Source organism: Fistularia commersonii, chromosome 18, assembly GCF_037954325.1.
Source record: "Fistularia commersonii isolate RoL2024-O1a breed Wild chromosome 18, RoL_Fcom_v1.0, whole genome shotgun sequence".
Taxonomy (NCBI): Eukaryota; Metazoa; Chordata; class Actinopteri; order Syngnathiformes; family Fistulariidae; genus Fistularia; species Fistularia commersonii.
The window spans coordinates 8,920,362-8,947,012 of NC_141301.1; the positions used below are offsets into that span (position 1 = coordinate 8,920,362).

Here is a 26,651-nt window from a genome sequence, read left to right on the forward strand (position 1 = left end):
GTATATATTTATATAGATATGTGTGTGTGTATATACATGTTTTTTGTTTTTTTTTTGAAGATGGTTGGATTTTTCCACGTTGTCACTTTTATGGTTTTATTCTCAATGTTTCTTTCAAAACTTTATTTTTTGAATATGTATACGTCTGTATGGTTTCCTTAAGAGTCAAGTAAAGTGCCAAGAATAATGTGTATTATTATCATTATTATTATCATTATTATTATTATTATTATTATTATTATTATCTATGTTCCATGAGAATAAGTTCCAGATTTTAAGATTTTTTTTTGATCTGAGGATAATCCAACACAAAAGTCATTACATCTGGTTTGTTTTTGTTTTTTTCCCATTTGACAGCTTCTCATATTTTAAAAAAGAGATTAATACTTTATAAGAAAGAACTAGGGTGAGCAGATCAACGGAGAGTGTGGAAAAGTGGTAAAGAAATGGGTCCAAGCTGCTCGGAATGGATGGAGAAAAGTGTCTGGGGTACTATGCGATAGAAGACTATCAACCAGAATGAAGGAAAGATGTACAAGACAGCGGTGAGACCACCGATGGTGTGTAGTCTTGAAATAGCGACACTGACAAAAAGACTGGAGGCAGTGCAGGAGTTCGCAGAGATTGAGATGTTGAGGTTCTCTTTGGGAGTGGCGAGGCTGGGTAGGTTCAGGAATGAGTCCACCAGATGGACAGCACATGTTAGATGCTTTTGAGAGAAGGTCAGAGAAGCCAGACTGAGATGGTTCGGTCATGTACAGAGGATAGTGATTATATTTGTAGACGGATGCTGGAATGGGAGCTGCCAGGCAGGAGGTCTCGAGGAAGACCAAGGAGAAGATTTATGGATGTAGTGAGAGAGGATATGAAGGTAGCTGGTGTGTGAAAGGAGGATACAGAGAATAGGGTTAGATGGAGAAAGTTGATTTGCTGTGACGACCCCTGAGGGGAAAAGACTCATGGAGAGGACGAATACTTCATAAGGAAAGTTTAATAGACAACCAATTACTTTATTTTCTTTTCCAGCTGTGCAAGATAATCTTTTCAAAACAGTATTCTAATTCTGGCAAGCAAGGAATATTGGGTGGATTCTACCAGTCCCAACTTCAGTAACTAATACAGGATCTTTGCGCTCATGCCACACAGCAGCAATAAAGCGGTAAATGTTGTATGCATAATGTATAATAATCATTTTTACATATCATGTGCCAAACTGATGTTTTTTCTTTTTTAATTTCAACATTGCTGTGCATGTATTATATTGTGTGTCAGAACAGTGTGGCAGTTTCTCTCATTCTCCTTGCGCTCTGACCTCTACACTGCAAAAAGGTCCAAAGGGGAAAAGACATTATTTAACTTTACAAAAAAGGTGCAACCTAAAACTGCACGTACACACAGGTGTGTGCACACAGATACCGAAATGCACAAGCAACTTGGTTTTGATATAATCCCTGAATACACAAATGGAGGAGAGACGTGAGACATAAGTGTTCCGGATCGTTATTTAAAAGTGAAGGAAGATGGTGACACTGGAAAGACGGGAGAAAATCAATCATGGTGAAAAGACAGTAAGAAGCGATGCAAAATAAAGGAGAGAAAATAGCCAAGATAAATGAGCATCAGAGAAATTGGTTTTGTAGTAGGAGAGGGGAGGTAAAAAAAAAAAAATGAGAATTTTGTGGAGAGAAAGTGAGCCCTGCAATCCTCACTCGGTGAAGTTCCTTCCAAGCCCCCCTTAAAAGCAATATCTTCCAATTACTCCATCTCTCAGTTAACAATGTCTTCATGTGATTTGTGACCGAAGCTGCTCTAATTCATCACTTTCACCAATTCACTGATTATCCGTCGATTAGCTGTATTTACTTGTTTTTTACTTGTTTACTTTTCTAATAACTGATAATTGAAGCCTAGATTCAGGCCCCACTGCACTCCAATCTACTGCGAACACATCCGTTGTAAGGAGGTGAAACAGACCAACTTGCATTGTTCAACTTCTGAGTGAGACAGCAGGCCCACGGCTCCCCCTTGTGGCAAGATTGCAGATGAGCATCTTGAAAGAATCACCGTTTTGGACTCTGTCACTGATTCTCTTCATCTCCTCTGACTCCCATTTCCTTCTGCCCCATCTGTTCCCCCAGCCAAGAGGCTTCTATCACCTTCCTTGGAGTCACAGCTTCAAATTGCGAAAGATATTTTTCATGACCACTCATATTTGATAAAGATAAAGGGTTGATCGGACTCATCCTTAATCATTATTTATTGTCTATACCACTTATATCTGCACTCGGGGTCGTGGAGGGAGACCAGAGGCCGGGTCCACCCTGGACCAGTCCCCAGTTAATCACAGGGTCACATATAGAGACATGCAACCATTCACTCTGTCATTCACATGACATATAGAGACATGCAATGATTCACTCTCTCATTCACATACCAACTGCATGTTTTTGGAGAATGGAAGGGATTCGAAGAACTCGGAGGAATCCCATGCTGGGGAAAACACGCAAACACAGAAAAGCCTGTGCCAAAGTCCAGCCAGACTTTTTGCTGTGAGGCAGATGCGCTCCTCGTCCAGTAGATATGTTTTATGAGTAATTTGTTGAAATTCTACCGTGTTTGCCGATTAAATACACACGCACAGATAAGTGTCCATCTTTTATTTAGTCCTCATTTTATCTGCAAAAAGAAGCAGAGTAGATCCCAACCAATCCGCAAAAGCGATTCCACAGCAGCCATCTCCTTATGTGACTCCAAATTACGTGAAGTTATTAAGTGAAGTTAATTTGTGTATTTTAGTTAATTTGGCTAAAAAGGCGTTAAAATGTTTCGCAGCTTACTGACAGCACATCGTTGTTGGTAATTATCATTTATATATTTTTATGTTGAATATTTACAGCAGGATTAGAACACAATATACTGAATCAGTCTTGTGATAGTCACTCTTAGTTCCCATAGTGATAGTTTCTCTTCTTATTATTGGTCAGTTCACAGACATGCCTTTTTGATGAGGAGCAGCGTGGGACACCAAGACGCAACTTCCCCGGGTAATGTCACCGAGACCTGCGGGACTCTGAGACCCCAGGTGGGGGTGAGGAGGTTGTCATCCCTCATCGATAATAGACAAATGATACGTGGGAGAAGAGAAGTGAGATGGAGCTCTAAGGAACTGTTAAAGGGAACCCCATCTGGAAGGACTAATAGGCATATGTGCTTTTACTGTTTGTCTTATACCACAATGTGTTAAAGGTACCGGTAACCTAAAGCTAAAGCTAAACTAGGGGTGCTGCCATTGTTTACTAGTGCAATACATGCTGGGTTGCTGACGTATACAGGTTGTATTGTGTTAACTTTGGCTTTCCCCAAGGGTTAACTTTGGCTTGGTATGGTAAAGATCAGAGATGTCAAAATCAAATACACAGAGAGCCAAAAAAACAAATTTGTTACAAACCGAGGGCCAGACTAATTCAGTGTTTATTAAAACATATTGAACTGACAGAACATAGCCTATTGAACCAAGACTTAGATGCATAAATGAAATTGCATGCATTATTAACTGAAAATGCAATATCGTGCTGATCTATGATTATATCAATTACTGCTTTCAAATAGTAAAATGAGAAAATAAAAATGAGAAAATCAAATCAGTCGTATTCCTTCTGATTGCTCCTATCTGAAATTAGTTCATTAACTGAAAAATAAATCCATTAACTGAAAAATAAATATAAATAACTAAAATGCAATAAATTAAAATACAAAAATCTATGGCACACAGACAAAACAATACTTTCTTCAAAGAAAAATCACATGTCTTGTAGCAACAAATGTAAAAATTTAACTGAATTAAAAACTAAAAATGCATTCATGCTCTGTGATGATCACTTGTCTGAGGCTGAGCCTGATACTTGGGGGTGTCTCATGATGTCTTTGTTTGTCTCACTTTTAAAGCTCATTTTGTCTTATGTCTTCAACGTTATCCTCCTCACATACGTTTCTCTTGGTTTCAAATTGAAAGGGTTGCACAGGTGACATATTTTTGCACCTGAGGCTAAAATGAATAGGAATAGTGGATGAAGTTTTTTTTACAATTTTATATAACTAAGATATGTTGAGAGATTTAATTAATTATTGTTTTTATGTAGCTGGTATAAATATTGATCAGATCAGATATTCAAATTTTTTTTTCAATTGAACTTCTTCATTCACTTTTCTTTTGGCCTGTATTTAAAAGCGAGACACCAGAAAGATCCAAACAGCAGAAAAGGTATCCACAAAAATAATTCGAATGGCAAACTTATCGTATCTATGTTTATACAAGAAATAAATGACAATTGTTCTTGACCTTTGTTAAATTACCAAAACTCAAACGTTGTCGAAGACCGAAACTTCAGTGCTGGATTGTATCCCAGTAACGGTGATAGCATAAGATGTTTATCAGATGTGGTAAAGCAGATGGACTTTTGAAGATTGCACATCCAAGTGCAACAATCCACGGTAAGCTTTGGATCCAACAGGTCACAAAAATAACTCCCGTCTGATTCTTTCCTGATGAGTACATTAATAGAACAAACAGTTCAATTCTGGATTAAACATGTGCTTATAATGCACTTCTCTTCTTCCTCCTACTCTTCCTATCCTGTCTGCACTAATATCCCTTTATCGATTCCTGATGGTAACCTAAAGAAGTTTCCTCCGAGTCCTCATTCTCTCCCTCTCGGCTCTGTCATTCCACAGGCTCCACTGCAGCAGTCCTTCCAGGCATCCACCATTGCTAAATACATACATATGTACAGTATGTATATGTACAATGTACTACCTGTTAAATTCTGATTCAGTATACAATATATAAAATCACACTCTGTGATGCAAATTGAGTTTATTTCACTCATTTGAATACATTACATTTTGAATTCTCCACACCCTACATTTAACCTACTTTTTTCCCGTACATAAATACAAATTTATTACATGCCAGCAAAAAGAATCTATATGAAAATTATGCTGTTTTACGCTCTGTCTCTTACCCCAACCAGCCAGAAAGCCGCCCACACGAAACTGTGATCTACCAAAAGGTTTCTGTACTGGTAAAAAGCAGTAGTTTCCTCACCGCTGTTACTAAGTGCTTGCTCATGGGGGAATGTTGGGATTCTGTAAATTGCGTTACAAAGTCCAGACCTGCTTTACATGGAAAGTGTCATCAGACAACTGTGTTTTGATTTGGCGCCAAATCTGACTTGACTAGTCTTGACTCGTTAGTTGAAGAAAGAATAGATGTTTCCACTAGAATAGCTAGCTAATGATCAGAGTTAAACCAAATGTGTAAGCTATGTGAGTAAACAGACGGCGTATCTACTCATTGATAGTGATTATGTTATTCACCACCATGGACTTTTTGTGTTGTTATGCCGATGACACCACCAAATCCATCGCCACCATTATTCTTTTCACCATTACAAGCTGCCTGATTGACATCAAGTAATGAACAATCACCACTGTACCAAGAGCTCTCCAACCCTCTGTCCTCATAGATGGGCACAGCACTTCATGTGCAACCTTGGCATCATGACAGACTCCACCCTCTCCTTCAAAATCTGCCTCAGCAACATCGCCAGGACTTCATTCTTACACCTCAGAAACATGATAATCTCTGATCTCGCCAACATCCCGAACCCCAGCAACCAAGCATTGGGAGACTGAGCCTTCGCCACCGCTGCCCCTGCCTTCTGGAAAGCCGTGGAACCACACATCAGGAACTCTGACTCTTTGTCAACCTTCAAATCATTGGTCAAAGTCCACCTGTTCAAACTGGCTTTTACCAACCTTAACAGTTTTTTAACTTTGTTTTAATTTGTGTATTTTTGTTCAAACTCTTTGTGTGTCCTATAAAAGTACTACAGGAGTCAAATGTATATTGTTATTGCTACTGTTATTGTTATTGTTATTGCTGCTTTTGTTATTGTTGCTTTTGTTATTGTTATCTTTATTGTTATTGTTGTGTGAAAAATATTTTTGACCTCTTCTGGCGGTGGGGTTGGAGTGAAACCCCAGCCGCCATTGAAAATTATTTTGTTAGGACTAGTTTGCTGGCAATGCCTACTTTCCCAAATAAACAACACAGCTTGTGGTAAAAATAAGGTTCAAGTCCTTTGGTGAAAGTTGAGTTAAACAAAGTAAGCACATGAAAAAGGAGTCAGTGTCCCACCAATAAATCCTCTTTGTGTTTATACAAGATGTTTGTGAGTAATTGACTACTTTATATGCTGTTGGAGTTTATTCCATCAAATTATTATAGCATGTTTTTGCAGTATTACTGTCCAGGGAGAATATGTAGAAATTTCAAATAATTCTTTTAACTCATGCAACAGAAGTTTATCGACCAATCAGATCATACTAGACTGAGTCCAAAGCAAAATTCTCAGTTGTGTTGTTATATTTATTATTTGCTATTTTGTAAAAAAATGTCATTCATATCAAAATATAAAACTTGGCATAAACTATTTCCAAGACACTGGTGGATTTGTAGGTAATTGTAAAGTCAGATTCTATTTATATCACAAACTTTGTAAACTGTCGAGGGATCAGAGCTCTGTGTGTGACCCTCTGTTTCAACCACTGGGGAGAAAGAGTGAGGGAGCGTGAGAGTGCATAATTTCTGTCGGAATCTGTATAATTTCATGCTGTTTTTACATGGATTCTATTAGCAAACAGGCACAAAATTAGTCCCCATTTACAGGGAAACAATGAAATGAAGTGTAGAGTGTAGTGATTTCCAAATGTATTGTATTGACATGAAGACAGAGGGCTATTTACATGAACTGTATTTGCACATCTGTGTCTACAGCTCTGGAAAAAAAACAAGAAACCACTGCAAAATTATCAGTTTCTCTAATTTTGCTTACAAAGATATGTGTTTGAGTTATTTTTTTGAGTGTTTGAGAGTTACTTGTTACAAAAAAGTAGTTAGTGATAGTAGTAATTAGAATTTACCAAAAAAAATGCTCGTTTTACACACATATATATATATATATATATATATATATGTGTGTGTGTGTTTGTGTGTGTGTGTGTGTGTGTGCATATATATATACTTGCAAAGTGCACTGTAATACAGAACATTTAATCTGCCATCCTGGATCAGTAATCTGTAATTCATGTAAGCTACTTGAATGTCCAAACACATACACGTATCACTATTCCATATTTAGTGATTCGCACCAGCTCCCATGTTAAATATTCACTTGTTTTCCGAGATGAATAAACCATTACCATCCATCTGATGAGCATTTATCTGTCCGTGTGTGTGTGTGTGTGTGTGTGTGTGTGTGTTTGTCTACTCGCTGCCTGTTAAGTATCTTCTTCTCCTTCAGGGGTCACCTGTTAAGTATCAATTGCCTAAATGCTGCATCAAACTGTAGGAAGACTGACTGACACGATTCACACAGCCTGGGTAAAAACCATTTCAAAAAAGGCAATAAATGTGTTTTCGAGCATAAAATATAATGTGCTGGGATGAATATCACTAGGTTTCCCACATCAGCGATAAGGGTCCAAATCAGTGTTGTTTATTTCTCACTTTTAAAAACAATTTTGTCTGTGTTATTCCTCACTACCTTGACATTTCCAGTCACCGAGCCTCAGTTCTTCCTGCCATGTGATTCTTGTAGACACCAGAATAAATAAAAGTTGCTTGCCCAGTCAGCTTTTCCTTATATGCAGATGTTTGAGTCTAAACGCCAGGACTGTCTGTAATCAAAGATCATCCCGCTGCCTCTGACCCAAACTAAATTTACATTGCTAAATTCTCTCGGTACTTGTATTTCACTGCTGATAATAAGAGCATGCTTTGTTTTTTTTATTGTCTGGTCAACTCCAGTACATCTATTCCTGTAATATTGGACTGCATTGCATAGGAGACAGGGCTTTAAAAAGAACACTAATGGAATCTGAATGTATTTCAGTGTAAAGTGCAAAAATAAGCATTATGAAAAGCAGAAATGAAAATGAAATATTCAATGTGTCTGGCGATGATTGGACACAGTGATGCATTGAAAAGAAAGTGATTGATAGTGTAAAGTGAGCTTCTGGCACAAAGTAACACCGTTACCATCATGCTCCGCAAGAGGAAGAAACGGCAGAGCTCACTGAATCAGATGGCCTTGCAAACAGTCAAACAGTGTCTGCACACACACACACACACACACACACACACACACACACACACACACACACACACACACAGGCAGCATATGCTTTATACTCTGACCTTCTATCCCTTAGAGGTGTAAATGCCCCTTCGCTGTACCAACCGTCATTCCCCACGGGCTGTCCAATAAAATCACAAGTTTATGATTAATCCCTTTCCCAATGGTCTGATAGAAATTGACGTTTAATTTTAACCGCGTGTGTGTGCACATATGTGTGTGTGTGTGTGTGTGTGTGTGTGTGTGTGTGTGTGTGTGTGTGTGTGTGTCCATGTGGCACAGTGCATTTGCCTCTCTAACTACTTTGGCATCTAGGTTAAAAGGGGATGTACTCAATTCATGCTATTTATTTCGGGACTGATTGACAGCATTAGATCCTTTTCAGCCAACACTAAATTAGTCACCTAGCAGTTGAAATAAAAAAAAAATCATCAAATTATGTTCTCAGCATTATATTTCAAATGTGTTGGAGCAGTCTGCATAACCTTCTGCACATTAAGCCAAATAGTGCTAAGGCAAGGCAAGGGGCATCCTCATACCGGAGTGTCTAAAAATGGCAGATGGTAAAGGCAGTGAGAAATAACTCTTAACAGCTGTAGCCTCTTTCAGAGAGGACCGGAGAGAAAGAAAATAAATAAAGGAAAAAAAATAAAAATAAAACGCCGAGCTGATGGGAAACACCCCCAGTGAACCTGCATCTGATGTTCATTCAGCAAGAGCATTCTGAGGGGGGTGACATGCACTGGCGAGCCGTCAGGATCTATTTTCCAAAGCATCTTTAATCAACTCTCTCCGGAAACAAAGTGCCTGACCTCTATACAAGGTCCGATTACATTTTTCGCAACCCAAAGGAGAATTTTCACTTGCCGCATTTATTCCAACGTGTGTGTCCACACTAGATGAGGCAAGCGCCTTCTCTGGCCCCTGCTTGAAAAATATATGTTTACAATACAGTGCACATGCACACAAGTCAGCCTTATCAATGTTGACGTCTCCACATACACACAAACACACATAAGCAATTGAACACAACATCAGATTCTTGTTAAGTCATTCATGCCTCTCACCCTCTTTCTGAAAAATTCAAATGACTGAATTGAATAAGATTCCACACCCATTTTCTATATTATTTAGTGCAACTGTGTGTTGTGTTTTACGTCAACCAAAGGGCAATATTTTTGTTTTGGAGGTATTTTCACGTTTTGTTTTGGTTTTTTTTTGTGTTTTTTGTTTTCAGGGCTCTCAAAATGTTTTTTTTTTTTTTTTTTGAGTTATATTTTCAAATCATACACTTTCCTGTGATCACATGGGGATGGGTATTTTTTGAAAATCTGGTTTCAGTTTTTAGTTTATAAAAGATACTTACAGTAATACCCCGACCTGTAAGTGTACTTACAGGTCGGGGTAATACTGTATGTATCTTTAATACTGTAAGTCGGGGTAAATCTGTATATTATGTATATTTGCACATCCTAGGTATCAAAACAGAAAGTTACCAAACGCTTAGAGCTTAACAATAATCTCCATCTTTCCTTTTTCAGGTGATTTTATGTTAATCAGCCTATTTAGTCACTATTCTTTTTTTGGAGCATCGTGTTTGTTGCATGCCAGTTTGAGTGTGTGTGTGTGTGTGTGTGTGTGTGTGTGTGTGTGTGTGTGTGTGTGTGTGTGTGTGTGTGTGTGTGTGTCTTTCCACCACAAGGTCGACCCCTGTTACACGCTGACCTGGAAAGGGGTATTGTCAACCAGCTGTTTTAATTCTGTTACCATGGCAACAAACATAAACAGACACATGCGCATTTTATATAAAATTCTGAGCGTGCACTCACACACACACACATGCACACCCACACATGTGCTATGAAAAACACATATGCCCCAGTCCCCAGGCGAAATGCTTATAGCACATGACCATATGAGCTCCCATAACCAAGTTGACCCAATAGGATTACAGTCTGCCATCACACACCCGACCCTCTCCACCCCCCCTCCATCCCCGCCCACCAAACACCCCACATCCTCCCACTCAGCCTCTCTCTTGTTCTCTCTCTCTCTCTCTCGCTCTCTGGATGACGGAAAAGTTCGACTCACTATCCCATTTTCATATTCTCATCTCCTCTGCGCCGTCTTGCATATGTTTTCATGTGCAATACATGTGCAATTTACATGTTTGTATTTTTATGACATTTAAATATGAATTTGTGATTTTTTTTTTTCTTCACCATGTTGCTGGAAGACAGGCAGAATCAAGTATTCAGCATATTTGATCTAGGAATTTGGCTTTATGAGTTTGGGCAAATTCTATGGACACAAAGGTTAACTACTGACTAATGACGATATAAATTGTGGTAATGTGTATAAAAAGAAAACTGGTCAATAGATACAGCACAATGGGTAAAAAAAAACTGCTTAATATATCTTTTAAACTGAAAATGATAAGCCTTTACATGGTTTTTGGGCTTGATGTGAACAGAGTTCCATTATTTACCAGCTGTAATGTGCACCTCACAGTGCAACCTAGACATATCATCGGTGAAGCACCAGGCATCATTGGGTTTTTTGGGTCCTATCTTTAGACCCCCTCTTCCAGGTGACCTGGCCGGGGATGTTTAGGCCCCAACCTATGTCCATGTAGCTAACTGCGCCACTCGTCATTCTCTTTATCCGGAGCCACCGGGAAGCTTTTTCGGCTGCTTCCAAGATGTTCTACGAGGCTCGTCGGCTCTGCTGCCCATGGATTCCGCAGTGTCCCAGGACCCGGTGTAATGACTACCATGAGAAGCCCCTGCAGACTTCTTCAACAGGCTCACAGAGGGCCTTCCACCCCTGCCCCCAGCGCTCTGCTACCAGAGATGCGTATTTGGCCCTCCTTCTCTCTTGCAACTCTTCCATCCTGTCTCCCCAGGGGACGGTCAGTCCAGCAACACCACTTGATGGCTTGCCTCAGACATTAGAACCAAGTTAGACCTGAGCGTGGTTGGTGGAAATGTGTCTGGGAACTTTCACTGTGTTCCTAAGTCGACCAGGAATTGCTAGTCTTTTGCTGTTAGGAGAAGTCCTGCCAGAGCCTATGGAGGATGTTGAGGCTTCTCTCCAGCATGAACAAAGGAGATGGAGCACTTTGCAGGATGTTGAGACTTGCTGGATGCCAGTACAGTTGGTATCTGCTACTGCTCGCACTACTTGGTCATGACATCACCGGCAATGTCCCTCTCCCAAAGCCTTAGAACACCGGCTCAAGATATGCTCCATAGATCCCTTTCTTAGGCAGAGTTGACAGGCAGGGAGGACATCATACACTAACCAAACCAGGAACCACACTATACATTATACACTATTCATATTTATTTAAAGCTTTTAATATCGGCAGCTCTAAGCAGACTAGAAGTTTTTGGTTTTCTTCTTAATATCCTGGTCAGTCTATGCAAGAGGACTCAAATTCAGGGAGCATACAGCAGAAAATAAACCAAAATCATAAAAATAACAGACAGGATCCTGTGAATAATTAAAGATTGGACCAAGATTGGAAACAAAATACAAAATAATGTGCAATCAGTTTGGGGAAAAAGTGAAGGAATTAGGAGCCATCAGAACGAGCAAGGAGATCAGGATATTTAAAAAAATGAAATAAATAAACCAAATAAAACCAAAATTTATAATGAGGACTAAATAAGAATGCAAATTTGATGCAAGCAGTGTAGCTACCCTTTGACGTAGTCACAAAAAAAACTGTTTAATACAAGCATTTTACATAATTACATTCGTATGACAAAATTATTGGAACCTGAGCAGAAAAAGATTTGGATCTATTTTTTTGTTGATCATTTTTAAAAAACCGTAGAGGCGCCAGAGTCACATGGTCCATAAGCCAGTGCCAGCTAAACGTGGCGCCAGAAATAAATCGTGTCAAAGATTGATTCTTCAGCCGACCCATCAGTGGCCCCATTCAAGAAGCAGCAATTGCGTAATGAAGAGGATGACCTTAAAAATTCCGCTCTGATTCCACACTGTTGCATGTTTTTTCTCCCTAATAAAGCCGTAATAGCCTGAAAATAACATTTTACACATAAAGTGCATTTAAATTATTTAATATGAAAGTAATCACAGAAATATGTTTTTCTGCACAGTGTCGATGCTGCTCACAAGCATCCCAAAACACTCTTTCATTTTTATACCGCGCAACTACATTATCCCTATTTTACACTACCTCCAATCGTACGGAATTTCTTTTTTTTCTCACATATTTGCTTTTTTCCTGCTGATGATATTGTTCCTTTCATATATATGTTTTTTTTTAACTTTTTTTTACTTCCGCTATTTGCACTATTTGTAACGCTGCTGCAAGAATTGAATTTCCCTGTCGTCTTATCTTATCTTATCTTATCTTATCTTATCTTATCTTATCTTATCTTATCTTATCCTATCCTAATCAATGTGGCCACCAAAGTTGCAGATGGCAAAAATAGCAATTCACCACAGAGATGTGACATCAAACGTCATTAAACTGTAAGAGATTGTTATGACTGTTATTAATGTTATTAACAGAAGCAACTTTATGATTTTTTTTTTTTTTTAACAAAGTACCTTGAATGCCTTGGTGGTAATCTAACCGGACCTTCAGCGCTGACTCGTTATGAAGTTCCTGAATGCTAAAGTCAACGGCAAAATTCAAACGATTCCTTGAAGGGGGGGCTTTATTACAAGTCTGCTGTAGCTTTATATGACCGTCCCCCCGATCGATCAATGTTATCCCCGCCTGCCATTCACAGTCTGTCTTGCAATGCACGCTGAGAGAAGAGGGATCGCATCAGCCACTTTTAACATCTGCCTAAAAGTTGAGCATATGGGGTCTTCATGCAAATTAGGCTATTGTAGCAGTGCCAAATAAAATGTAAAAAAAAAAAAAAAAAACGCAAATAGACGAAAATAATATCATTATAAAATCAAGGCAAATACAGAAATGCATGATTTTTTTTTTCCCCAGAAAGAAACAGACTGTATTGCATGAAAATTTACAAAGAAACATTTTGCTTCCTGTTGAAAGTGACGTCCAACCAGATACAACCATGCCTTTTTGTGTATGATTGCATTAGCATGCTTATCTGCTGAAGAAGCATCATCACTATCATGAAACAGAAGCCCGTTGGATGCACAGTAAGTAGCTGCCATACAACACGCACACATCCACACAGGTGTTGTTACCTGTAGATCATGCCTGTCTTGCTTTGGATGGTGTCGTGCAGCGTCAGTGAGTGGAATTTGAGAAACTCCTCCAGCTGTTTGAACTCCAGCACATTGTTGACTTTGTTCGGGATCCACAGCATCAGGGGAGCGTGAGGCCGAGGGCCCGACCCCGCAGTCTGATTGGTGTGCCTCCCGTGGCCGGGCCCCTGGGCCTGCGCCCCAGTCTGTCCTCTGGGCCCCTTTTGCTTTGGGTTGGGTATTTCCGGGCATGTGGCCTTGTACAGGTACATCTTCCCGCTTTCTACCTCACTTAATCCTCCCTCTCAGTCTCTCCTGTCGTCTTTGAGTCTGTCCCACAAACATGTACGCTCAGGATAATCCAGGTGGGCCCGTCACCCACGCGGTGCCTACATGGAGCCTATTTGTGAGAGAGTGTGTTCTTCTGCATAAAGCTCCTTGGAGGTTTACACCCTTTTTTTTTTTTTTTTTTTTTTACAAACTAGAAATTATGGAAAAAAAAAAATCTGTTTGGGGAGAAAAAAAAAAACAGAAAAAGAGGACAACTGGTTATCTTGAGTCCGTTCTTGGGGCCGCTCTTCCATGAAAAACAAAATGTTTCTTCACATGGTTTGCTCCACAGCCACATATGTTCTCTAGGCACATGCACTACGGGCGGACAAAGAGAGACATACATACACACAGATGACTCGGGCTCTCCTCCTCTCTTGCCACTGCCTTCCCTGTCGTTCTCTCTCTCTCTCTTGCCCAACTTGCTCTCTCTCGCTCTCTCTCACACACACACACACATGCACACACACTGACACAGTCACTGTCACTTTGCCCCCTGCTCAGCCAGTCCACATTATAAGCACAGTTTGGTTTTGCTCCCTATTAAACAGCATGGGAATCTGGGACATTTTTCCCACCCTCGCTCTTCCTCTCTCTCTCTCTCTCTCTCTCTCTCTCTCTCTCTCTCTCTCTCTCTCTCTCTCTCTCTCTCTCTCTCTCTTTTATTTCCCCACGTTTCTTTTTTTTCCTTGCTACTTTATGCTTTGTCTCTCGGTGGCCCCTCCGCTGAAAACCCTTTCATTTACTCCCAATTTTCTCACTCATCCCTCTTCCTGCATCCCTCCCCTCCCTCTCCCGTAACCCCACCACTACCACCACCATCCCTTTAGCCTTTTCACATCTGGCACAGATGTGCTTGTGTATATTCACGACTTCTTTTCATTCCTTTCTTTGCCCTCCTTCTCTTTCTGTCATACGGCCAGCAGCATGTTATGCACAATTGCACACAGTCTGAGGGCAGTGTTTTTGTAATGAAGTGAACCACAAATAACAGAGGGAAACCTCTTTCTGCTTCATCTTCTTCCTCCCACAAATACCATCATTGCCTAGGTGAGGTTGTGAGTACCCTCATTATCATAATAGCAAACAAATATTGAAAACTTGAGAAACGCCAGCAGAAAAGCAGACCCCATCACTGACACTTACACATACACAGTCAGAGAATGCACTCCAAAATACACACACACACACACACGCAAACACATGGTAGAGTTTCTATCCTTTGGTCTCCTCTTGGGATTACACATTGACATCATGTCTGGTGTTTCGCTGGATTGTGGGAATCTTGAGGAATGCCGTTCTCCCCCATATGAGGAAATTCAAGTTAAGACACACATTATCACCCTTTTCCATAAACAGACGCGCGCAAGCACACACACACACACACACACACACACACACTCACACACAAACAGATGTCAGACTCTGAATCCTGTTTCAGTAAGGCCCCGCTGAGTAGGGAGTTATGTCTATGAAAATCCCCGTGCTCAAAATAGACATTTTATTGAAGTTTTCCTTGATTCAATCCTCTACGTTTGATTTAATTTTTCCTTAGATGGATCATGTTTCCATCTTCAACAACAACATGATGAGAAATGTCTGGGTGTCCTGGGAGGGTCAGCGAGGCTCCTATGCAGGTTCCCTATCAGGTTCCTACAGTAGCAAACACCCCAAAATCTAAGAGTTACAGTCCTGACTACAGTAGGGCCAGACCATAATAATGTGACAGCGTGTATGCATGTGCACACTTTCAGACAAGCGATGGGGGGGCTGTCAGCTGTGTCCGTTGTCCAGAAGGATGGGTGGAAAAACTGATCCTGTCTGGCAGAAGGAATGTCAGCTGGGTTTATGCAACGCAAGAACGAGTTTACCGTGTAATTATAGACACTTGATACATACACAGTCATACATGAGTTAATACATTCATATTTACTTGTGTGCAATTGGGCGAATATTTACATTTCAGAGGAGGCAACCTATGTCTCCTATGTCTTGATACTCTTTTATAATTATTTACAATTGCGTGTGTGCACTTGCGTGTGTGTGTCACTGTTGTTCATTTGTTTTTATTTTGGCCCCTGGTGTTGACATTCTCCTTTGAGCAATGTAGTCAGGTGAGTCACCAAGGTGGGACGGGTTACGTTAACCGGGTTCAGAAGAGGGTAATGCAGAGCACATGATACAAGTATCTCGACAGAAAAAAAAAGAAAAAAAAAAAGAATCATCCGCCGGAATTGTCTGTCCATCCCAGATGACTTCCAGTATATTTTATCTGTTCTCATTTTAAACGTTTTCCATCAGCGTTGCCTTCCGAGGGACTAATTAGTCCCTATTTTCAGTCGCTTTCATTTTGCACCCAAACCGCCCCCATGCACGATCCCCCTTCATGAGTAATTTTACTATACAATGACTACATGATCTAATAAGTATCAACTAAGCTGGATCTAATTAGAACTAAAATGAGTAGAGAAATGTACCACAATATCTGTCAAGTTTTGACTTCACAACTGGTTAAATGGGTATTTAGAAAGATTGTTGTTATTATTTCACCATTTACGTGCAAACACAATATGGTGGTAATGAAACCACCCAATCTGTGATTTAAGTTTGGAATATCAACTTTAATTGGATGAAAATAATGCAAATAGACTGCTTGGCGGCAATCTCGCCTCATAGCAAGAAGGCCCCTGGTTCAACTTCAACAGGGGGTCTTTCTCTATGGGGTTCCTACCTGGTTTCTTCACACAGTGGGTTAATCGCCCAGATGTGGGAATGACAGAGTGAATGGTTGTATATCTATGTCTGGTTCAATTCCATTAGGGGGTTTCTGTGCAGGGTTTGCGTGTTCTCCCCTATGTGGGGTTCCTGCGGGTTCTCCTGTTTCCTCACGCAGTGGCCCTGTGATCGATCCAGGCTGAACCACGCCCAGTGACACCCTGAGCGCAACATAAGCAGTATATATAATGAGTTGATGGATAAGGCATACAGTTCTTGATTTCCAAAGTGTAAAAAACTGATAAAAAAATTAAATAACAATTGATGGACAAGCAGCTTTACTGATGGCTGTAGCCTATTCCCCTCGTTTTTCCATGATGACGTACGTGCCCGGGTGGTGAATTTCATGTGTTAAATTTCAGTAAAGAGGTAATTCAAGAGTGAGGTTATTTTCTCAAAAGAAAGGAATTCAGTCGATCTGAGAGAAAACAACATGAAATACCGTAACCGAAGTATGAGTTCATTCAGTTTCCTCGCTGTTGAAAAGCATCTTTGAAAACATCAAGCTAAGCCATGATCTGGAGTGTCTCCGATGAGGTTTTTGTAAATGTTTAAACCAATTGTTCGTGATCAGATGTCAACCAATGGTAACAGCCATGTTAAAACCAGTACACACCTTGAAAGAAAAGAAAATTCCAGTTTTTCTCAACAAATTATTTGGACAGGTAGAGCTAAGATAGCTCTGAAACTTAATGCTGTGGGGGGAAAAAAGTACTAACATTCGTTCATTCAGTCATTCTATTGTCATCTACTGTATAACACTTATCCTGCTGTCAGAGTCACTGGAGACCAGCTGTCATTGGCTGAGAGAAGGGATTCCCCCGGATCAATCATAGGGCCACTTATAGAGACACTCAAGCATTCACTCTCTCATTAACATGTCTGGCAAAAATGCATTTTTTTGGACAGCCGGAAGAAAGCAGAGAATCATAAGGAACCTCACCCAGACACAGGTAGAACATAAAACTCCACAGAGAAAAGGCCCGATGTCTGAATCAAACCGCTGTTAGGCAGAAGATCTAAACGGTGCGCTGCACTAAGAAATCTTTCTAACATCAAAAACTCTAAAAGTTTTAAATAATCTTTGAGAACATGTGAACACTAGAGAGATGCACAGCCCTCATGGAGATTAGAAGTTTACTGCCCTGCTCACTGGACCTTCCGCTGCACAGATCAATGGAGGTGAAAAGGACCATTCCTTCGCTTTTACTGACAGATTTTGGCTGCCAGATCAGATCGGTCTGCATGCCTCTGCTGAGAGATCCAGTGTCAAACTTCTGCTGACAGAAACAGCAGGAATACTGCGGCAGGATTCTGCTCCGACTCAGCGGAACCCATCAAAACCAAAAGACAGGTTCAAAGGACTGATGCAAAATCAGGACTTAGACAAATAGGGTAGTGTTATTGCCAAGAGGATGTTTAGAATTTTATTCAAGAGCAAACTGATGTTGCATTTAGGTCCTGGTAAAGTAAAAAAGACTCTGCATTTACAGATGACCATGTGTTCCAGATTGCCAAAAGTCACTGTCAGAAAGGCATATTTTTTCTATATTCAAAAATATTACATTTATTTTAATTTGTTGTTCGACTGAGCTTCAGCACATTCACCAACCGTGCAAAAAAATGACAATGGCCAGAAATGGCCAATTTTTCCAAGATATCCCATCTTGATGATTTTTTTTTATTTTTTTTTCATTTGCTATTTTTTTTATGTGTGTGTCACTACTTACACAGCTTACTGAGAAGACAATGCCTGCGTGAACCATTTCAGTGGAGTTTACTGAAATGGGAGTTCCATGTCTATTTGATCCGACTCTATGGCGGTAATAATTATGCCAGCGATCAGTTCCGAGCCCTCGGGGAATGTTCTGCTCCTATTTAACATGAGTGTGTTGGCCTACATTTTCCACTAATCCTAATGTTATTATCGCTTCAAATCTGAACTGGCCCAGTGGTGAGGTGTTGAAAAAAAATGGATATACACCGGTGGCCGCAATTTTGGCGCTTTATGATAATTAAAGATCTCTCAGATACTTTTTATTTGGAGTTTCTCAAGTCATGTGGAAAGAATGTGGATGAGTGGTATGTACAGAGTCCAACTGAAATAGCTTGATGGCAGTTTTGAGAATAATTATATCATTACGGCAGCACAAGCGCTCGCACACAGTCACAGTCAGCAGAGGCAGTTCTGTCAGCTCATTAAGTAGATGACACATCTTACTGATGAGCTACATTATTAACAATCACCTAAAAATAACAAGTTTACCCGTTTAGATTAACTGATGTCATATAACTGAATGTCATTTATTCATCATACAAATTACAGGATTCCTAATCCGCAAGAATTAAAAATGGTTTATAATGATATAATAAAACTTAATTCCTTCATCTAATCCCAGAAAGCGACCTCTAACATAATTCAGGTCAAGAATCCCCAAACAATGGTAAAGAGATGGAGCAGAGACCTCAGCTATGTATATTTATATATATATATACATACAAATATATATATGTGTGTATGTGTGTGTGTGTGTGTGTGTGTGTGTGTGTGTGTGTGTGTGTATTGAAAAATAAAATGTTTTATACTAAATCGTGCCATGTATAAAAAATACTTTGTTATAAAATGTTTAATACTCAGCTATTCATATAATTAAAAGTTACATTTGTATTTTATGTTTAAATGGGGAAATGAAAATGACTGACGTCACTTCCATGCATAAACATGCTCTGTTATCTTGCAGACAATACTTTGCTACTAATATGATTTATGGGTTTGTTTATGTATGATTCTTAAAGCTAGGTTTGTAATGCTTTGACTGAACCAGAGAGAGTGCTCCTACAAATGAATGAATGTGTGAATCTGTTCTGTATATTTCCTGTGCATCTTGTATTTGCAAGTGTTATTTGCAGTGCTTATGTCCTCTATTGTAAGTCGCTTTGGATAAAAGCGTCTGCCAAATGTAATGTAATGTAATGTAATGTAATGAATTTCCGGCAAATATAATATATCATACCCTGCCTCCATTTTATCTGTTGGCTGCAATAAGTTGGGTCTGTGTCATTGAATGTTTTAAAGACCTAAAAATATGTATGTTAAGAATTTATGTTAAGAATCAGGGTGACCAGTGACGCAGTGGTTAGCTATACCGCTTCACAGCAACGGGGTCCCTCTTTTGATTCCGTCAGCCGGCCTCACTATGTGTAGTTTCCATGTTCACTCCGTGTGTTCGACGTTTTTTTCCAGCTTCTCTGGTTTCCTCCCATCGCCCAGAGTCATGCAGTAGTAGCATAGAAGTAGGATTAGCAGTAGTGATGGGCCAATTGGTCACAGACATGTGAATGAAACAAACCATACATTCAAATATTCAGCATTAAAATAATCCAGTACAAATTAGCACCATGCTGTTGGGTAAAGGAGACATTTTTTCAGCAATTAAAATAACAAGGAAAAAAAAAAAAATATATATATATATATATATATATATATATGCTGTATAAACATAAATATGTATATGTACAGGACTGTCACAGAAAATTAGAATATTGTGATAAAGTTCTTTATCTTCTGTAATGCAACTACAAAAACAAATATGTCATACATTCTGGATTCATTACAAATCAACTGAAATATAGCAAGTCTTTTATTATTTTAATATTTCTGATTATGGCTTATATCTTAAGAAAACTCAAAAATCCTATCTCAAAATATGAGAATATCATGAGAAAGTAATTTTTGTTTTTTTGATATGTATTTATGTATATGTATATGTATATTTGGCTATGTCATGAAGGGCTGTGATTTCTGTTGCTATTTTCAAGCAATGTTTTGATGTAAAATCACTAGAGAGCTCAAAATCACTGTTTGTGATTCAAAAATTACATTGAGAGAGAGAGAAAGACAGAGAGACAGTGAGAAAATTCTACCATGGCTTGCAGTTTGGCACTCAACTTGGGAAGAAGCGCTGGCAAACACAGTATGTATTTGTGTGCGTGTGCGTGTGTGTGTGTGTGTGTGTGTGTGTGTGTGTGTGTGTGTGTGTGTGTGTGTGTTCATGAGTGCGTCTGTATGCATGTGTGCACGCGTCTGTGTGTGTGTGTGTGTGTGTGCAAAGGTCGTGCTAATCTTTCAGTGATTCACACAACTTTTATTGTTGGTCCACTGAGCTCATCACTCCAGACACCTACATATTTGATACAATGTGCGCACACACAAACAAACACACACACACTAGGACACTGTCAGTAAATCTGTCAGTCGAGCCCTCAGAGGCTTTTATCACGTCGTTATAAGGCTGTAAAAAAAACAAGCATGTGAAATGAGCAGCCACCAAGAAGCTAACATTGGAATAACATTAAAAGCCACATAACAACCCAGCAACTTTCACATGTTCATTTCTTGGCAAAGAACAGACAGTCCTCACCTCACCATGGATATAATAACTCTAAATATAAAAAGACATTCTAAATGCGACTATGGCAAATGATGGAATGGAAGTGGGGATGGAATTGTAACCAGATTTGGATCATTGTGTGTGTATAAACTTTAAACCAACTGTTTTCAAAATCTGAGGGAAATCCCAGAAATTGGCTTTTTGTCACCATTTAGCATCAGTGAAACACTACCATCAAATCATTATTATCAAAAAGATTACTAATAAGTTGAACATTTTAGCCAAATGGTTTGAAATTGATTAATAATGATTTATTCATCATCACAAAGGATCTTAAAATTGAAAAAGGTGCCAAAAATGTTAGAAAAATTGTAACACAATTGAGCCAAAAAAATGACTTTTTTTTTTAAATGGCAAGTATTTACAAACATCTCAATGTCAAACTCGTTAATTCAAATTAATTCTTCCCACTGTGTGTTGTGCAAGTGGATTTCCATTTATGTGCACATCAGTATAGTATTATTGGCAAAAAATGTACTCAAAATCAGAATCACATTCCAGACCAGGGGTGGGTAAACCTTTTGGCTCATTGACTTTTAAAATTTGACAGACGGGCCGGGTCAACACAAGATATATAAATAAAAAATATAATATTTTTATATTTATATATTTTTTACATATAAAAAAAAAAAAAATCACATTTGTAAACGGTACATATCAGACTCATCTGGCATTTGCTCTGACAATAAAACCAGCTTGGTTTTGAAGGCTCTGGCATTTGCTCGAATTTCATGGACAAACCAGTTTTTCCCTTGTAGCTGCACGTCCACGTCATGCATGTGTGTCAGTACGTTCACAGTAAAGGGTATTTTCAACTTTTTTTTACCGCGGCACATTTTTTACATTTACAAAATTCTGGGGCACACCAACCAACTAAAATGACACTCCAACACAGTACATATAATACATATTGTTAATAATATAGTTTTTAATGTATTAATACTCACTTAGTGTGAAACCTGGGGCTGTTTCGATGAACACACAATGAATATCCTTGCAGTAATATAGAAAGACACACACAAAGTTCTTCCCCATCTTTACAAGCTGGCAGTAGTAATGTTACTGCCACAGTGTGTGACTTTTTTGATCTAGCTACGAGTTCAGCAACAAGGTAGCCAGCTTTGAGGGCTCTCTCTTTTACCTTTGTGTTTTTTCTCCAAAAACTGTTTGCCATTAATTGTACGTAAGCACACAAAATAGTTCATTGGCTTGTTTTGGATAGAAGGGTGTTTAGTCAGAGATGGCGTTTAAGCTTGGTTGGCAACATGGCGCTATTGGATAGCTTTTCACCACACACCAAGCGCAGCAGAGTCGATGACGTTGCATCCCCGGCAGTGTTCCCTCAAAGCCGCGCGTTCAGCAAATCTATGCTGTGCACAAAATAAAATCCGAGCTGAATTGTAAATGACATAAATGTGTTTAATTTATTTACAGTTCAGCTTTGTTGTGCACGGAGGACGCTGGAGCAGTGCATGATTGCGCAAATGTGCGGCTTAGAGGGAACGGTGCCTTCTAAGATAGCTTTCACTGTATTGCCACCGTCTTTTCCTTTTTCTTTTGTCCATCTCCATCACTGTAACTCAAATCACCGGGCTAAATCACAAACCCGATCTGTATCATTCAGCTCAGGAAAATTTGGAAGTAGCTAAAATGAAATAATCTCCTATTTGAGCTCCCACATTCATTGATCCAATCACTCAATAATTCACATCAAGTATGACTTCTGTACTGATCTTTGGCGGGCCAGATTAAAAAGACCAACGGGACAAATGTGGCCTGCGGGCCGCAGTTTGCCCGCCCCTGTTCCAGACGATGTATTACTGCCGACACACATAAAACTCAAATTTGGCAGTTGATGAGCAGATAGTGTGCAAGGGGAGATAGATCAATTCATTAATTGATTTGTTCATTTATTCATTCATTCATTCATTTTTTCAGTTGTTTACAAAAGTAAGCCATGTCATGTCAAGACAATGAATTTCTGCCTGACACAGATTAAACTAAATTTTGATGGGGTGTAAGTGTGCTAGAGGATATAGATTAATTTTAATTTTAATTTTAATTTTAATTTTGATTTTAATTTTAATTTTAATTTGATTTTAATTTATTTAATGAGGGGGGGGGAGGGTTTCCAGTGGATAAAATAAAACATCACATCAGCCGTCTGCCTCAAAGTTCTCTAATTTGTCACCATTGCTGCACATCAATCTGTGAATTTGGGAATTTATTTTCTCACAAATGATATGGATAAGCTTAGCGGGGTCTCATTCCTCCCGCTCTTCCTATTCTGTCTGCATTCATGCTCCTTCATTAATGATCGTAACCTCACATCTACTCCCGAGCCCCCGGGCCCTATTTTGCAGGTTAGTTCTAAAACAATTAAAGCTTTTAAATGTATCATTTCAGCTGTTACTGTGTAACTGTTAGCACCTTTATTATTAGCATGGGATCATTTGTGCCTGTTCCTTCCAACCCTCATACCCCCTTCTGTCCATGTCACTCTTGCTTTCTACCCCAACCGGAAAAGACAGAAGGCCGTCCACATCAAGCTGGGATCTGCCCAAGGTTTCTGTCTCCTGGTCACAACTGCCCACGCATGAGGGAGCTGTCTGGAGTTCACTTTAAAAAGTGTGGTCTCGACCCACTCATGAGATGACTGCATTGTGATTGGACGCCACATAAATAGAAAACGACTCAAATCACAGAGATCGTTGTCGCTGCCGCACATAAAAACGCATGCATGTGAACGTAGACATCCAATTCCGTTTCACACAATAATACCCCGTAATCGCTTGCATCATCCACATTCTCCTCATATAGAACAATTGGTTCTCAATACACGGCAGAAGCCGGTTTGAATTATTTCCTGAGCAGGATTGTTCATTTTCATCCCCTGCTGTGCTTTGTTTTCTTTAAATGGCTCTGTGAACCGAGCCAAGACCAGCTCGGAATCCAAGGAGTAAAGGGGGGGGGGGGGGGACTGATGAATGTGGAGCTTAAGGCTTGAGTGATAAGAACGGAACACAGAGGGATTAGGCTTTTAGTACCGAGAAAGAAAAATTTAAAAGAAATGTAAAAAATTAAATCGGGGAAAGGGAGAAAACTTCTATTCGAGAGCGACACAAAGCAAAAAACGGCCACCATGGTTCCATTTTGCCATGAAAACTTAAGCAAACACAACTTTCCAACTCCCTTTTGTTTAGTCACCATGGTTTTAGGCGATGTCAACAAAGTATAACGCCGGCAGCACAGATGCCAGCTATTACCGCTGCAGCCGGATCAGGTGACGCGACTCTCCGCCAGAGTTCAGCTGGCGGGACACCTGCAGAACACGACACCCAACAAATGGAAACCGCTGGAGATAAATGTTGTATCAATGACACTGGACCCCAATGCATACTCATTTTTTGACGCATGCACACAAACACACACACTTCATACACACAGCAAGGGACTGACCTGTAGGGCATACCAGTCTTGTGGGTGACTGTTTCCTCTTTACCCAGTCCCAGCATCTTTAGATACCAGTTGGTCTCCATCTCTCTTATCAGAGTTGCTTGATTTCGATACTGCGCCCCCTGTCTGCCGGAGGGGACGTTGCGCCTGGCCTCTTGAGAGTTACTCCGATGCGCCTTGGCGGCGCCGACCGAGCCCGCGGAGTGTTTGCGGTGCACATGAGGTGGCTGCACACCGGGACCTGAGACGCCCCCTCCGCTGCTCCTGGCGGCTATCATGGCCCGGGAATCCGCGCCTTTCCCCTCAAACGGTGAGTCCAGGGAGCAGAGCAGACAAGAGGTTCGGGTTTCTCAGAGTTTTCCAAATCCCTCCACCTCTTTGGAACAAATAATCACTCCAGCTTCAGACGGCAACAGATGGATGACTATGAAAGGATTTGTTTCTTCTCCCTACTCACCCATCTACTTTTTTATCCATCGTCGCCAGTGATAGAAATTATCCAGACTCACTCTCCCTAAAATTTGTAATTCAAAATTTCCCTTCTTGCCGTCTTGCCTTCTGTCTGTCCCTCCGTGGTTCATTCTGTCAGCGCAGAGAGCTCTCTGCTCTCTTATAGCCTTATCCACCCTGAAACAGGATCCCCGGTTTCCTCGTCCTGTCAGCAGCCTAAAAGGAGGGAGTCATACATGCCAGTGTGTCAACAATGTTTGACACCCGGATGGTCAAAATACACAGCCTTGCGTGATTCAGTCACGTGACTGCATGACCGAGGACACGAAATACAGTGCAAAGTGCGTGGACGTTGAAATTGAAAAGGATCGTAACGGCGTGGAAAATGCTCTTAAATGGAGAAGAGTTAATGATGGCCGAAACACGCCTCAAATGTGCACTAATTGTTTTTTCCAGACAGAGTGAGTGAGAGGTCTATATATACACGCCTCCCGGAGCCTTTGGGAGTCTTGGGGTCTTAGCATCATTCCTTGTGGCATGAGGCTTCACGTTTATGGCTTTTTGCGAATGAGGGCAAATTATAAAAAGGCACAAAATATATATAATATATTCATTTAAAGCCTCCTCCAGTACATTGACTTGTATTGCAAATGAAATGCTTCAAGTGTGTAAAGCAAATGCATTATTGTATCCTCTGCTGTGCTTATAGCGCGTGCATTACACGCCGGGTTCTGTTTTGAGGTTAGAAAAATTAATTGATTCATCAAAATATAATTTAAAAAAAGGAAAGATACATAATTTAGACATGATTTACTCTGCCAATATTGCAAGTTCATTCCTCCATTCATTACCTATACCAGGGTTCGGCAACCCTTAACACCCAAAGAGCCATTTGGACAAGGTTTCCTCGGAAAAAGAAAACACTGGGAGCTGCAATTACTATTTGACGTTTAAAATAAAGGTACCGCTGTATATATTGCTTATTATTACCTTTACACTTTGTATAAACAAGTGTGTAGTGTGTTGCTTCTGAAATTCACAAAGAATTACGGAGAAATTAAATTTTTTCTATGTAATGAACTCATTTTGAGCTTTGGGCTTTCAGAGCGTGTAGCGGAGCCTTGACCTGAACTTTAAAAATACATCGGGAAAAAATCACTGTGCCAGTAAACAATAAAAAAGAAATTTTTGCAAAATATCTTCATAAATATTTATTTTACCTGGTTTATGGGACTTCTGCTCCTGACCTTCTGCGCACAGCATCTGCAAATCAGGACTTTACCGGTTGGGGGGTATACCGGCTTAAGCGAGTGTGACGTTATTTTGAGCGGCGAAAAATAATAAATATAATTGTATTTAATATTTCAAGATCACAATAATCTTCCAACTTAGAACTAAAAGTTAAAAAAAGGAATTAACACAAATGAAATGCACTTCAATTAAATATTTATAATTTATTATCCCAAGCCACTCGGAGCCGCAGTGTAAAGATGAAAGAACCGCATGCGGCTCCAGGGCCGCGGGTTGCCGACCCCTGACCTATACAGTAGTCCCTCGTTTATCATGGAGGTAAAGCTCCAGAACCAGCCACGTTAAATGAAAATACAGGAAGAAGTGACCAACTTTTTCCTTTACGCTTATATTTGATCCGTTGATGCCTTATCCCTCGCTTTAACATGTCGAGACGTTGCACTTTTTCTACCATTGCTAGCATCTTTCCTCTGCCGCTGATGACACGCAGAACGCTTGGGGATCATATAATGTGTTGAAATAAATTAAAATACTTTCA

At 39.9% G+C, this 26,651-nt stretch overlaps 1 protein-coding gene across 2 annotated transcripts in view; it reads right to left on the reverse strand.

Moving 5' to 3' along the window:
* The window catches only part of kcnab1a (potassium voltage-gated channel subfamily A regulatory beta subunit 1a), a 151,401-nt gene extending 126,920 nt beyond the window's left edge, over positions 1–24,481 (reverse strand). The window contains exon 1 of one of the 2 annotated variants that reach the window (XM_086164823.1): positions 24,416–24,481. In XM_086164823.1, coding sequence (XP_086020949.1) covers positions 24,416–24,471 — 56 coding nt within the window. In that variant the 5' untranslated portion in view covers positions 24,472–24,481. Of the gene's footprint in view, positions 1–13,400; positions 14,445–24,415 lie in introns of those variants that run through there. The other variant, XM_086164821.1, reaches the window with a different exon arrangement.
* Between the last annotated feature and the right edge of the window lie 2,170 nt (positions 24,482–26,651).